Source organism: Balaenoptera ricei, chromosome 10 (assembly GCF_028023285.1).
Source record: "Balaenoptera ricei isolate mBalRic1 chromosome 10, mBalRic1.hap2, whole genome shotgun sequence".
In the NCBI taxonomy this organism is placed as follows: domain Eukaryota; kingdom Metazoa; phylum Chordata; class Mammalia; order Artiodactyla; family Balaenopteridae; genus Balaenoptera; species Balaenoptera ricei.
Window position 1 is genome coordinate 44,135,673 of NC_082648.1, and position 14,587 is coordinate 44,150,259.

The following is a 14,587-nucleotide window of genomic DNA, read 5'->3' on the forward strand; positions in this document are numbered from 1 at the left end:
GTGGTTGTGTGGGCCTTTGGGCCGAGAAGTAACAACCGGCCCTGGGATTCTGGGCCATAGCTACACTGGAGGAGCCCTTTGTCTAGAAAGGGCCTGAGCGCTCCGACGCAGGGGGTGGGGTCGCACGGCGCCTGGGATCCGCCCCTTGGGCCCTTCCCTGACGCGGCCGCCGCCCACCCGCCGGCCCCGGGCTCCCGCACATCTGGCGGTCCCCAGCACTTCTGGGCAGCCGGCGTGAAGCATGAACGGCTCGCAGGCGGACGTCACAGCCCGGGCCGCCTGGCTGAGCTCCTGTTGCAACCAGTCGGGGGTGCTGCCGGAGCCCCCCGAGGGGCCGCGCGCCGTGCAGGCGGCGGTGCTGGGCGTGCTGTCGCTGCTCGTGCTCTGCGGGCTCCTGTTCCTGGGCGCCGGCCTCCTGCTCCGCGCCCAGGGTCTGACGGCGCTGCTGGCCCGAGAGCTGCGCGCGTCCCGGGAGGGAGAGCCCGGCGGCGCCAGCGGAGGCGAGGATGACTCCTAAGGCGCGCCCGGCTGCGCTCGGGGGTCGCGGCCTCCCGGCGGCCCGCAGACTCCACGCCCGACTTCGAGGGAGCGGCCCCCAGCGCCAGACGGCTGCAGCGGGAAGCCCTCCGGCGATGCTGGCGCGCGCACACAGGTGAGAGCCCGCCCAGATGAGAGCCGCAGCGCCTCGGGACTGGGGGCGCAGGGGCTGGAAACCGTCGTATTGACCGGGCTCGCTGCGCTCAGCCACAGACCCAGCTTTTCAGCGACTCCCGTTCCAGCTCTGGAAGCCCACGGGGTGGGGCCGGCGGCTATCCCAGGGGTGCCGGGATCTGAGCGGAGAGGCTGCCCTTCCCTCCCTCTCCCGGTCGTCTCTCCGGCCCAGCGGCGCCCCGACCCACCCACGGCCTTTTTCTAGGTCACTGTGTAACTGCGGGAGAGGGAGAAGCAGGGCGGATCAAAGAGGAGGGAGTCTGGAGGGGCCACAGCGTGCTGGGGGGCCCTTCTTCCCTGCACCCACGCCACCCCGCTTTGCGCCAGCCCCACCTAGTGCTAAGGCCCAACTTGGTGTCACCCCAGCACTGCCCATCCCACTGGGAGGCTGGGGAGAGCCATGGCCACAGGGACTCAGCCAACCCAGGCCCCCGGCTTCTGCTTCCTCCCGTCCTCTCCTTCAGGAAGCCTTTTCCCCGGAGAGGGGTTTGGGTATGATTCCTCGCTGTGGCCTCCCTCTTGAGGCAGGGATGGGAGTGTGGATCGAGTTTTAGGGCAGAGCCAGGAGCCTGGATGACCCTGGGGGATGGGGAGGTGTGCTGGGGCCTCCTCCCCCCAGCCCCTGCTCAGGTGGGGGGACGTGTGTGTCCCAGAGCAAGGGGCTTTGGGGTGTGCGTCGGGGGGGTGGGTAGGTGACAAGATTCCTAACAGCTGGGGGGCCTCAGGAGCGCGCTGCTCCAGGAAGCTGGGGCTGAGGGTTCCCAGCTGTAGGGGCTCCATCTGGCCCTCCTGCCTCTGTCTCTCCAAGGACAGGAACCATCTGGAGGGAAGGGCCTGGGTGGCCTAAAGACAAGGTAATTCTAGGCCAAGGCTGCCTTGGGCAGAGCCATAGGGGTTGGCGAGGGAAGCCTTCTGTGTCTGTCTCCTCTGTTCAGTGTTGTACCGAGGGATTCCCAGGTTTCTGTGGGTGGGGCTGTTCACCAGGGGTGCCTCTGACCTCTCTTGCCCCTCCCACTCTAAAACCCCTCCCCTGCCTGCCAGGGCAGAGGCAGGGTCCCACCTTCCCTCTGAGAAGGGAGTGAGTGCTGGCAAGGAGGGGCCGATGAAGGGTGAGGGGCCGGAGTGGGCAGGGTTCAGCTGTGAAGCTGACGACGTGTGATCCCTGTGCAGAGCAGCCCAGGATTTGGTGCTAATCCCGGACAGCTGTGCCACACTGGCCTTGCTGAGCTGTGGACTTCTCACCTCAGGCATGCTGATCCCACCCCCTTGGAGAGAGGGCTGGCCAGGTGTGTGTGTGTGTGTGTGTGTGTGTGTGTGTGTGTGTGTTTGTGACTGCTCCTGGCCTTAGGGCGGCAGGCCAGCCCAGGAACATTCCCCACCTCCCTTTGTGTCCTGGGGGAGGGGCTGGAACTCCCCCTCTTTATTGTGTCCAGGTTCACCCACCCCCTTTCCCATAAGTTCTGCTGAATTTGCTGCATTTCCATCCTTTCTCCCATCTCCATACTATGCTCTTTTCTCCTTCCCCATCTGGGACAGCGTCTCCAGTTCTGCTGTGAACCCTTCATTTTACAAATGGGGAAGCTCAGAGAGAAGAAAGTGACATGCTCAAGTGAATGACAGAGCCGGAACTGGACCCTGGGGCTCCTGCTTGATTCCGAGCTCAGGGGGTGGGGTGGCATCCCTGAGTGAGAAGGACCCCTTGGGTTGCCCTCTTTGCTCTGTCCTCTCTTTCCCTGATTTCTCACCACTCTTTGAGATGCTGATGCAAAATATGGCCTCTCTTCCCAAAAGAATGAACCTTCACACCACATTCGGCATATGGTTTCCGGGACTGGAACCTCAACTCCTCCCTTCCCGCTCCGTGTCCTCCTTCCCATCCTTACTTCCCAGCAGCCTTGCTAGATACCTTCTTGCTGCTGGGAATGGCCTTCCAGGTGCCTCAGCAACTCCCCAACCAGCTGGGCTAAGCTTTCCTGGCCCGAACCTGAGGGTGGGGGTGAGCTCAGAGGGTCAGCTGGAATATATACACCTATGGAAAAAAAATCCAAGTGGACAGGGCAGAGGGATCGGAGGTCAAGGTGATGACTTGCGTTGGCCTTTGGGTTCAAGTCTGGCTGGTGTTAGAGGCGTAGAGAGATTTGATGGAGGGACGGACTGTGCCCCCAGCATCATGGTGTCTGCTCGCACCCAGGCAGGGCTGGGGGTGTCCCGGTGGGGTGAGAGAAGAGGGGGTAGGCAAAGGCTTTCTTCATCCAACTTCCTGCCTTTGCTGTCCCTTCAGCTCAGTGCTTGGGTAGCTGGCCCGTGGCATGTGCTGGAGACCTCAGTGTTCCTGGAGAAAGATACTGAGATGTTTGCTGTGGAACTCTGACCCTGGTCAAGGCTGTCAGACTGAGTGGGGAGGAAAAGAATTTAGAAAACTGGGAAACGGGTGCTGCTGTCAAGGCGTTTCTCAGACTCCGGCTGGGAGGGAGAGGTGGGGCATGGCTGTAGGTCTGAGTGCCGTGGAGTGAGGCCAGGCACCTGGTCACCAGCAAGATGGCCCATTAGCCTATGCTGTCCTTGATGGAAAGGCCGGGGCCACAGATGGTTGGACGTCTTGCCTTAACCTTCCTCCAGCCCCTGAGTCTCACTCTGAGCTGGAAAGGTCTGTCATTCCTTGGCTCCCTTCCCAGCAAAGACAGGGGGTGGCTGTCTGTTACAGATTCCCGAGCCTTGCGTGGTCTGTCTCCCAGAGAGCTCTCATTCCAGCGCACCGGCTGCACGGGGAACTCCTGCTACCTTTGATCCATGTGCGGTGCAGATGACAGCCTGGGAGAAACCTGGATTGTGCTGAGACCTCAACTTGGGATCCTTGCACTCAGCTGCTGCCTCTGATCTGCTCCATCCAACCTCCTGAAGTGCTCATGGTGTGGGTCTGGGAGGTCAGCGCTCCAGGAATGAATGGGCCCCCGGGGAACTGCTGTGTGTCCTGGACACTGAAGAGGCTACACCCCCAGGATGCTCAGTGCCCGCAGATGCTGACCAGCCCCCTGCCTGCTGGGCCCTGTCCCATCTCTGATGCAGGGTGGCCGTGGTCTGACAAGCCAGTGACTTGTCCCTGCTGAGGGCTGTGGGTCACTGTCCCCCATCTGGAGGTCTTGGGTGCCCCAGCAATGCCCCATCACTGCCCTATCTCTTCCTTTGGCTTGTTATTAAATATGCTGGTAATGCAAGTTTGGGGTATACGGTCTATGTTTCCAGCTCCTGACTCTTGGCATTAGCGGTAACCCCCGGGCCCCGCTCCAGTTTGGACTGTTTCTGGCAGATCCTGAAATAGCAACCCCAGACATGGCCCCTCTCCCCTGGTCTCTCCTTAGCGCTGGCTATTCCCTTTCCACACCCAGATCCAAAGCTTTCCAAGGGTGGGTAAGAGTGGGGCAGTGACTCTCACGCCAACAATCGATTGCCCCCCTGTGGCCAGTGTGGGCAAGAACACGTCTTCATTCAGCTGACCTATTGACGTCTGATCATAGTCTGGCCAGAGCTTGTGCCTCAAAAAAAGAGTGGATTTTGTGAGCGTGTGCACTGAATTCTACACTGTAAACCTTCATGAACCTCAGTATCTTCCTCCATAAAATGGAAGCAACAATGGCATGAGGATCAAATATATAGTGTGCTTGTCTGTAGATAAAAGGCGGTGATCGTCATGTGACGTTGTTATTTTTTCCTCCGAACCTGGCCACCCCCAGAGAAAAGGTATAGAACCACCCACCACCCACCCTGTTCCCGGGAACACTCCGATTATTCATCTTTTCCATGAGTGTTTATTGAGGGACTGCTCTGTGCCAGGCTGGCTCTGGGGCTGCGGATGAGATGAATGAGGCAGAGGCCCTGCCCTCAAGGAGCTCACAGTCCAGTAAAGAGTGATGCTTACGAGACTGAAGCTAACGCAGACAGTAAGAAGCGCCCAGCGTTGACAGAGCCAGGAGCAGAGCGTGACTGGCTCGGCTTGTAGAGGAAGGGGTACTGAATGGGCATTCACGGAGCGAAGAAGGGGAGGAAGAACGTCCGGGGCAGAGGCGCAGTGGGGTGTGGGGCTGGTGGTACCCTAGAAGCAGGTAAGTAGAGCTGGCTGTGAAGGGACGTGAGACCAGAGGAGTGGTAGCCTGGACGGGAGTGGAATTTACCCTGGAGGCAGTGAGGGCTCTGGAGGGTTTTAAGCCGGGAAGTGACATGGTAAGATCTGGATCTTAGGGAATGGGGGGTAAGTCTGTGGGTGGGAGCAGGCTGGAGGTAGAGAGACAGCAAGGAGGCTGTGATCAAGACCCAGCAAAAGGGCTTTCCTGGTGGCGCAGTGGTTAAGAATCCGCCTGCCAATGCAGGGGACACGGGTTCGAGCCCTGGTCGGGGAAGATCCCACATGCCGCGGAGCAACTAAGCCCATGCGCCACAACTACTGAGCCTGCGTGCTACAACTACTGAAGCCCGCATGCCTAGAGCCCGTGCTCCGCAACAAGAGAAGCCACTGCAATGAGAAGCCCGCGCACCACAATGAAGAGTAGCCCCCGCTCGCCGCAACTAGAGAAAGCCTGTGTGCAGCAACAAAGACCCAGTGCAGCCAAAAATAGATAAATAAAATAAATAAATTTATTTTTTAAAAAATGGTGGCCTGGACTGGGGTGGAAAGAAAAGGGGGCAGATCCAAGTGATGTTTGGGATTCAGGCTTTGGTCTCTAGTTGGATGTGAGAGATGAAGGAGAGGGAGCAGGGAGGACGAAGCCCCAGCTCTTGGACTGAATTACTGAGCGGGTGGTGATGCCTGCCACCCACTGAGGGGCTGTGTTATCAGTTACGACCTTTTTGGTCTGAATTTACAGGAAACCCAAAAGATATTTGGCTTGAGCAGAGGGGAATTTATACTGCACATAACTGCAAAGGCTAGCGGCAGTTCTGGCCTCAGGTCCGCCCTGACTCAGGTCTGACAGTGAGAGCAGGCCTGGCCTCTATGCCTCCCATGGCTTGGTTGGTCTGCAGCCTCTGTCAGCCTCTGACAGGGTGGTCTCGTGGTCAGAGCAAGGCCTTGGAATCAGGTGGCTGGATTGGAAAGCTGGCACCACATTCTCTAGCTGTGTGACCTGGGCAAGGTACTTAACCCCTCGTGGCTCAAATCCCTCCTCTTCAGAGTGGGGAAAAGTGGGGCCGAGCTAGTACACGTTTTGTTAGGATGAAATGAGATCCCCATGTGTAGAGAGCCTGGCACAGTAAGTGTGCCTGTTATTAGTCTCAGCCTCTATTTGAAGAGGGGATGTTGGCTTCATGGCCTCTCAGATTCATATCTATCACGAAAGAGGCGGGGTTAGGGTCCCTCAGGTCCCAGGTCCCTCAGGCCAAACCCTGGGAACAGCTGTGGCTGTGTGTTACCCTGGAGGTACTGTGCTGCCAGTATGGAATGTCCTAAGCCTTGGTCACGTGCTCTACTCAGACACCCCAAACCACAAGGCCTAAAGGAGCGGTCTGTTGCCTCACCAAATCTAATCCCGGTTCAGTCCTGGGGTGAACAGAGGCTGGGTGTCCATAAACTGACTCATGGCTGTTGCAGATGGGGGCGCCGCAGGCAGAGGGGGCGGTGATGAGTCCAGCTCGGGTGCGTGGGGTTGGAAGCACGTTAGGGACATCCAAGGTGGACAATTAGTGTATGGGGCTGGGGCTCAGCAGAGGGACTTCCAGGCCATGGTGACTCTAGAGGCAGAAAATGAAGCTGTGGGAAGGGACCAGGTTGGGGGGAGAAGGGAGGAGGCCGAGCAGGCCACCCCTTAAGGGCAGGACGAGAGGACATGGTGGGCTGTGGAGGAGGGGCGCCCAGAGAGGTGGGAGGGAAGCCGGGTAACAAAGGATTTTGGAACTGGGGCGTGTCCATCTACCCCCACCCCCACCCCCCGCCCCGCAGTTCTGGAGGGAGGGAGGGCGGAAGGCTTCTTTCTGGAGCACATGGCTTCCCTGAGCTACCCCTCCCCACCACTGCCCTAAGCCTGTGTGATGGGGGAGGAGCCCCCATACAGAAGAAAGTGGGAACGTGGTCCCTCTGGGCCGGCAAAGCCATTGTAGGGAGAGGGATGGGTTTCCTTTCTATAGTTTACTCCTTTGTATGTGTGAATGCTCTAACACACACACACACACACACACACACACACGGCTCACCTAGGCAAAACAAAACAACACAAAACGCACACACAGCAGACCTCATCCTACTCCACGGCTACTGTGCTTCCCTTCCAAGCTGCAGTGACTTCTGTGAGGCCTGCATCCTGCCCGGAGGGCTGAGACTTCAGCCACATCTCCCACACCCACGGTTCCTCTGTTTACCTTGACACAGCTGGAAACTACTCCGTCTTTGAAGTCCCTACTTCAGATGCTGCTGTGCTTTATGTCACACCTTTACTCTTTCACTCTGTGCATTTCAACATTTTCATTTGTCCCTACTTCCTCCTTAACCCTCAGCGCCTCCCCACCCCGACTCTCTTCTCCTCCAGGTTAGACTCCGTGGTGCGTTGCCCCAATCCCATTTGCCCACTGCCTGACCTCACTCCTCGCATGGAGCCCTCCTGGTACAACCTCAGCCCTGGATGCCTGCCAAGTGCCCCCAAAGAACACCTCACCAATGGCACCAAGAATGGTCACCAGACCGACACGGGACCCTTTCCGGCCTCGGCCAGCTCTGCCGAAGCTGAATTACTGCAGACCACTCCCACTCTCACCTCTGCCCCTGCTCCCACCCCACCCCTCATCTCTCATTTTCTGCTCAGATGCCCTCACCTCTTACTTCTCACAGAAAGGAGGCGCCTTCCGACAAGACTCCCTCCACTCTGTCCCCAGACCTCCTCTGGAGCCAGGGGCTTTCCATGTGTCCCCAGGAAAGGACCCCTCTCCCCCCCACTGGATGCTCTCTCCACCTCTGCACCTCACCCCCTTCACTTTAGTTTTTTTAATGCTCCTTTAACCACTCCTTCTCTGCTGGCTCCAACTTCAAAACACTCAGGTTTCTTCCACCTTAAAATAACCCTCCTGTGCACCCAGGGCGCCTCCAGTTACTACCCTGTGTCTTGCTTCATCCTTACAATCAGACTTCTCCAAAGTTACCCCCACTTGCTGTCCCTGCGTCCTCACCTCCCACTCACTCCTCTCCAGCCTGGCTCCTGTCTACACTGGCGCTGACCGGTCACGATCCACCCCCGGATGGTTGCTTGAACCTGCTTTTCAGTTCTTATCTCAGCTGCTCTCCTGGCCACTCAACCTACTGCCGACCTCTCCCTCCTCTTCACAGCTGTCCCCGTGGCTTCCGCGATAGCTAGGGAGGAAGCTTGGTGATGTGGAGGGGAGACGCTGAAACCGTGGGCTCCGTTGCAATAGTGGGTCCACACTCTGGGTCCACCACTCACTGGGTAACTGAAACCCTCTTCCTCATTAGTGAAGTGGGGTAAGGATAACACCAACTTCGGGGAATTCCCGAGGTGATGTGGATTTCAGGGAATGAGCCCCAGGTCCCTGCAGCGCCTGCCTGAGTTGAATCCAGGCTCCCTGGCTCCCAGCCGCAAGCCCTTGGGGAGGTCTTGCTTTGCCTCGTCCCAGTCTCACCTCTCTCTGAAGGTCCCGTGCCAGCACCTCCTCTCTCCTCGCCCAGGGCTTGCATGCCAAGCGTCTCAGAACTGTCCGAGGCCTTCCTCTTACCCTACCCTCTTGCCCTGGGTGCTCCTCTGCTCTCCTGGAGCTTAAATTGCCATCTGTATGCCGTGGCTCTGAAAGCTGCAGCCCCAACCTAACTCGGGTCCTGAACGCCGCGTTAATGCATTGGTCCGTTCTGCGATGATTTCCTCAGCAGCTCCGCTGGCAGCCACTGGAGAATACGTGGTAAATGAGACAGAGGGACCCCGCCACAGAGCCCACGTGCTGGTGGGAGGGGATGTTTGACGGCCGTGTGAACAAATGGTCATTTGCAGATGGTAACACAGCAGGGCAATGGGGCGGAGACCTGCGGGCCGACTTTAGGTGGAGGTGGTCAGGGAAAGCCTCTCCGAGGAGGCGGCATCTGCGTCAAGACCTGGTCAAACGAGGATCTAGCCAGGCTGAGGGCTGGGGCACAGTGTTCCTGCCAGAGGGACAGCGGGGCAAAAGGTCCTCTTGTGGGAGTGAGATTGGCACGTCTGAGGGACCGAAAGGAGGCTGGTGTGGCGGGAGCTTAATGAGCGAGAGGGAGCACGGAAGTCGGGGAGGAAGCCCTTTGTTCCGGGCGCAGCATCCTCGCGAGGGACCACATCCTCCCCAGCAGTTGTCCTCGAGTCACCCCCTCCCACCCCTGCACAGCCACCCATCACCAGATGTGGTCCATTCTACCCCTTAGAAAGCTTTGCTCCATCCCTGGCCACCGGCCTCACCTCTCCCACAGCCCCACCTCTCCCACAGCCCCACATCCATCGGTGCTTCTCTGTCCACCCCTTCTCCACGGGCACCAGAGCGGTCTTTTACAAAGGAGTAGACTGTCGAGCCCTTCCCTATTGGACGCCCCCATCCCCACCTGCCAGCATGGGTTTTCACTGCTCCAAGGATGGAGTCCAAAATGAGGTCCCCAAGCTGCTGCCCTCCTGGGTCTCTGCTCCCTCTTCTCATCGTCTCTGCCCACTCTCCACCGTGTCTTCTGGGCCTTTGACCCTCCTCCTCCCGTTGCCCAGCTGGCCTCTTTCCCCCGTTCAGGCCTGGGGGGTCCCTGTCAGGCATTCCCCCAGCTTGGGCTCGCCCCTGACAGTCTCCCTCCGAGTGTTCAGTTACACGTCTCGTGTCCCTTCTCGGGACACCCACACACCCACCCACGTGTCTCAGCCTCACCCAACGACAGCAAAAGCCCTTGCCCGCCTGACATCCTCACAGCCTCTGTCCTGAACCGTTCAGCCCTGACCCCCTCCAGCTCTGATTCCCTTTCTGCTCCTGTTCTATTCCTCCAGCTCAGCCCTCAGACCTGCGGGTGAAGGAGGCTGCTCCCCTGCCCCAGGCCCTGGGCTCTTTCTTTCTTTTTTTAAAAGATTTATTTATTTATTTACTTACTTATTTATTTATTTATTTATTTGGCTGCATCAGGTCTTAGTTGCGGCACATGGGATCTTCGTTGAGGCATGCAGGAATCTATTGTTGTGGTGCATGGGCTTCTCTCTAGTTGTGGCATGAGGGTTTTTCTCTCTCTAGTTGAGGCGCGCGAGCTCAGTAGTTGTGGCGCACAGGCTTAGTTGCCTGGCGACATGTGGGATCTTAGTTCCTCGACCAGGGATCGAACCCGCGTCCCCTGCGTTGGAAGGCGGATTCTTTACCACTGGACCACCAGGGCTCTTTCTTGACTCCCATTTGTTCTCACTTCTCAGATTATAACAGATTCTCTGGGGGACATCTGCACCCAAGACAGCCAGACCCTGGGTCCAGCCCCGATGCTGACCCAGATGGGACAGTTCCAGGTGACACCAAAGTTCAAGGGTGGGCTCAGGTAGCTCAGGTAGGGTGGATGGCAGGTGACTGGAGCTGCATTAAAGGGTGGTGTGATGGAGGGCCAGCCATGCTTCACAGAAGGCACCCAGGGGTGGGAAGGGAGGGGTAGCGGCAGACATGCGCCCGGTCTTCAGTGGTACAGAGGCATGATAGGTTTCATTCATTCATTCATTCCACCAATGTTATAAACCACTTACCTGTGCCAGGCACTGCTGTAGACCCTGAGGATGCAGCAGTGAACAAAACAGATAAAAAGTCCCTGCCCCTGTGCTGCTGGCATTCTTGTGAGGTGAGGCAGATGATAAATAACACAAGTAATTTAAAACAGAGAATATCAGATGGCGTATTGGTTTCCTAGAGCTGCCATAACAAAGTCACACAGTTATAGAGGCCAGGAGTCCAAAACCAAGGTGTCGGCAGGGCCATGCTCCCTCTGTGATTTGTCGGGAACTCTCCCGAGCTCACGTGGCTTGCTGGCACCCTTTGGTGTTTCTTGGCTGGTACCCGCGTAACTCCAACCTCTGTCTTCATTGTCATGTGGCATTCTCCACGTGACACCTGTGCACCTGACTGCAAATATCTTTCTTCTAATAAAGACACCCGTCATATTGGATTAGGGGCCCACCCTATTCCAGTGTGATCTCACTTTTATTTGACCAATTGCCTCTGCAATGCAAATAAGGTCACATGTGAGGTCCTGGGGCGTAGGACTTCAACACATCTGTTTTTGGGGGGTTGCAATTCATAACAAGTGGTAATAAGGGCTGTGGAGAAAAACAAAACAGGGAGGGTGCACAGAGAGTGCGGGGGAAAGGTTGAAGTATTAAGTGGGGTCATGGGGAAGGTGACATTTGAGTAAAGACCGGAGTGAGAAAGAGCAATAAAGGTAAGTGGGGAAAAGCCTTCTGGACAGCAGAACAGCAAGAGCTGGGAGCCTGAGGAAGGAGCCCACCCGAGCCAACAGTTAAGGGGCAAACAGCGAGGAGGCCCAGGGACCAGGGCCATGGTGAGAGCCAAGGTCAGGGGGTGGGGTGGGGGGGATGAGTGAGAGGCTGACCAGCTCTTCCACGGAGAGCCAGAACCTGCACCTCTCTCGTATGTTTTCTCAGGAAGCCACCAAAGAATGTGCTCTACTCAACCAGAGAGCAACCCAGCAATGATGGCGCAGGGGCGTGGGAAGGGGACACGCCCCACGGGAAGGGGAGCGGTGTCTGGGGACAGAGGGATGCCTATGGGGCCGGACTCGAGAGCTCTCAGGCTGGAGCATCTGTTGCCTGATGCTATTCTCCTCCAAGAATCCCCAGATGGCCAGCAAGTGGCACAGCTTCTGCTGGAATACTGTCCCTGTCCCTGGCTGGCCCCCTCCCTTGGCCCAGATCACACTGAACTTTGCTGGAGGCTGAAGAGGTATTTTAGCAAAGGATCCAGTTAGGGTTTCAAGCTGTGCGGGCGACTTGACTTAACTAACTCGGTCCCTTGTACCACTTGAGGATCCCTAATGTTTTCACCTCACTGTCCCCTCTGTGTTCCTCTTGCAGTCACCTTGCCTTGTACACAGCTGCTCCCCCAGGCTTCAGGGGTCCGTGATGGAGGTGTCCGCAGCCCGGGTCTCTGCTCCCTCCACGGGGACCGGGGGGAGATCCTAGGGCATTTCTCTGCCAGGGTCTCTCCCCACAGCAGCCTGGACTCCTCACCCCTATGACAGCAGCTCTTCACCCACAGTTGACAGCCCATGTGAACCCTCCTATTTGACTTTGAATCCCTTCCTTGCAAAACAACAAGCCAGCTGAGACTTCCCTGGTGGTCCAGTGGCTAAGACCCCGCACTCTCAATGCAGGGGGCCCCGGGTTCGATCCCTGGTCAGGGAACTAAATCCCACATGTCGCAACTAAGAGCCCGCATGCCGCAACTAAGTTCGCATGCCACAACTAAAGATTCTGCATGCTGCAACTAAAAAAAGATCCCGCATGCCCCACGAAGATCCCACGTGCCGCAACTAAGACCCAGCGCAGCCAAATAAATAAATATTAAAAAAAACCAACAACCCCAAAAAACAAAAAAAACCAACAACTCAACTAAAAGTAGATTTACCTCCTTGGACTGGCTGTCATGACAAGAGCTACCATGTTAGCTGGAAACTTCTCTGCCTGAGCCATCTGCTTAAATGTCAGCTCCAATAGGATAGGGATTTTTGCTGTTCCATTCACTGCACACAGAAGGCTATGAGGAAATCGATTTTTGAATGAATTAAATTTTTGAATTTAAATTTCTTCTTTGATCACAGGGTGGGGAGGAGGGAGAAAGTATAAATGGATTCTAGCCCCTTAGTTCTCTCGAGTGAAAGATGTGTTAGCTCCCAGAAATGTGCTAGAACCTAGCTGAGGCACCTTGGAGTTTGATCATATGACATGCTGCTGGCATGAAAGGAAGCTTTAGAGAAATGACAGCAAAGTTTAAGGGGGATAGTCGGCAGACTTCTGGATATCGTCATGCTCATCTTTTGGATTTAGCAACAATGAGGTTTTGTGAGGAAATCCAATAACTCCAAATGCTTTCAATACTGTCCGTTCTTTAGATATCACTCTTCATGGGTTTGCCAAAAAAAAAAGCACATTTATTTCTCCTGTGTGCAAGCCGGGTGGAGAGGACTGGGCTGTGTGATTGGCTGAAGTTTGGAACAGCATGTTCCAGCACCTGGGAGCGAGGTCCAGAGGCTGTGGAAAGGGCTGGAGCAGAAACAGCCACTTCAAAGGCACAGGTGGCAGGCGAATAGGAACATCGTGCTGCCTGTTTGGTTCCAAATTTGAATGTATCTTTTCATTTAAAATGTCTTTATCAGACACCAAATATTATAGGAATTGTTGGAGAAATGAATTAAAAGTAGAAACTTATAGTTTGTCCTTTGTCACTTGGGAGAAATGATGAATATTTGAAAACCATTTGGTGGAAAGCAAGGCTGATGTCCCACCTCCCCTCCCCCCGGTGGCTAAGGCGGTGTTTCTTAAAGTGGGTTCCATGATCCTCCAGCCTCAAGGGACTTTAATGGGTGTTGCTTGAAAATAGGGTTCTGTGGTCTAATAAATTAGGGGATTATTGCGTTAGGCAAAGTTAAAATTGTTTCTTTATTGCAGTTCCTGTAAGAGGCATTGTTATGCCAATATTATGATGACTCTAAGAGAAGCACAGAGCACTTCCCAGCAGATTTGACCAAAGAATTGATTTTCCCCCTCCTCCTCTTTTTTTTTTTTTTTTTAAAAGGAGCCTCCCATGGGACCACCATTCCAACCAACATCCTTTGGGGAAACATTGAAAACCTTCCCTTTAGAAGAGAAGAAGAACTTTGGAAAAAAAAGCATAAATCATGCCTCTTTGGATCGTGCATTTCCTTTACTTTGTCAGAACAACAGTATAAAATTAATTTTATTTCCAAGGACTGTAATGCCACATTACTAAATTTAAATTCACTTTTTTTTTCCAAAGAGAGTTTAAAAAAAACACATTTCGGAACTACTACTTATGTGAAACAAATCTCTGCATGGAGCAATGGCCAAATATGTACAAGAATTTCATGCAGGATGCAAATGTGATTCAAGAATTTCAGTGTGCCACAACTATTTTACCCAAAGTTCACCGTGCTCCGTGGTTCCTGCGACACAATAGATCTTGGCTGGTTTCCCTTTAACATGATTGTCACGAAGGAAGCCCATTCCTTGAATAGCTATTTTGTTTGCTTTGGTTTTACCAATCTCTACTGCCAGTCAACAACCTTGTCGGCTAAAATGAACTGACCCAGAGAGTAGGCTTGGTGGCCTGGGCTGTTGGCTGAGGAGTGGGGACCGGGGGCCAAGGCTCGGAAGCTTGAAGGCCTGATGGGCTGGCTCTGTGGGGAAGTTGGCTGCATTGGTTGAGAGATGTTTTGTTAGATGAATCTGACCTTACCTGGGTATGTTTTTACCATGTTATACCTTCTGAACTTTAATTTCTGAGTGTAACTCTGGCTGCTGTGGTTACGGCTGGTGGTTGTCATGTTGGTTGTGTGGCTGGACTTAAAAGAGTGGAAGTTAAGAGATTCTTAATGAAAGAAGGGGCAAAGGCACACGGTAAAGGGGCCTGTGGGATGGGGGGATTGTTGTGAGTTTCTTTCAAAACCATCTACCATAGCTACCCAATATACTATCGGGTGATCAAATACAGTGCCCACGAGGGCTAGGCGGGAAACGTAGGGCGCCCCTCTAAGGGACCTGAGATGACTGTTGCATGAGGGATTCAGGCCTGATGGTGTCAGATCTTCTGATTGTTCAAGAGGAGATGGAAATCCAGATTTTTATATGAATTCTACTGATTTTAAAATGTAGGATCCATTAAAAAA

The 14,587-nt window shown here is 55.1% G+C and overlaps 1 protein-coding gene across 2 annotated transcripts in view; it reads left to right on the forward strand.

The window, feature by feature from the left end:
• The first annotated feature begins 241 nt into the window (after nucleotides 1–241).
• Nucleotides 242–14,587, forward strand: part of SMIM41 (small integral membrane protein 41) — a 42,150-nt gene continuing 27,804 nt past the window's right edge. The window contains exons 1-2 of one of the 2 annotated variants that reach the window (XM_059934609.1): nucleotides 242–652; nucleotides 3,416–3,926. In XM_059934609.1, coding sequence (XP_059790592.1) covers nucleotides 242–517 — 276 coding nt within the window. In that variant the 3' untranslated portion in view covers nucleotides 518–652; nucleotides 3,416–3,926. Of the gene's footprint in view, nucleotides 653–3,415; nucleotides 3,927–14,587 lie in introns of those variants that run through there. The other variant, XM_059934610.1, reaches the window with a different exon arrangement.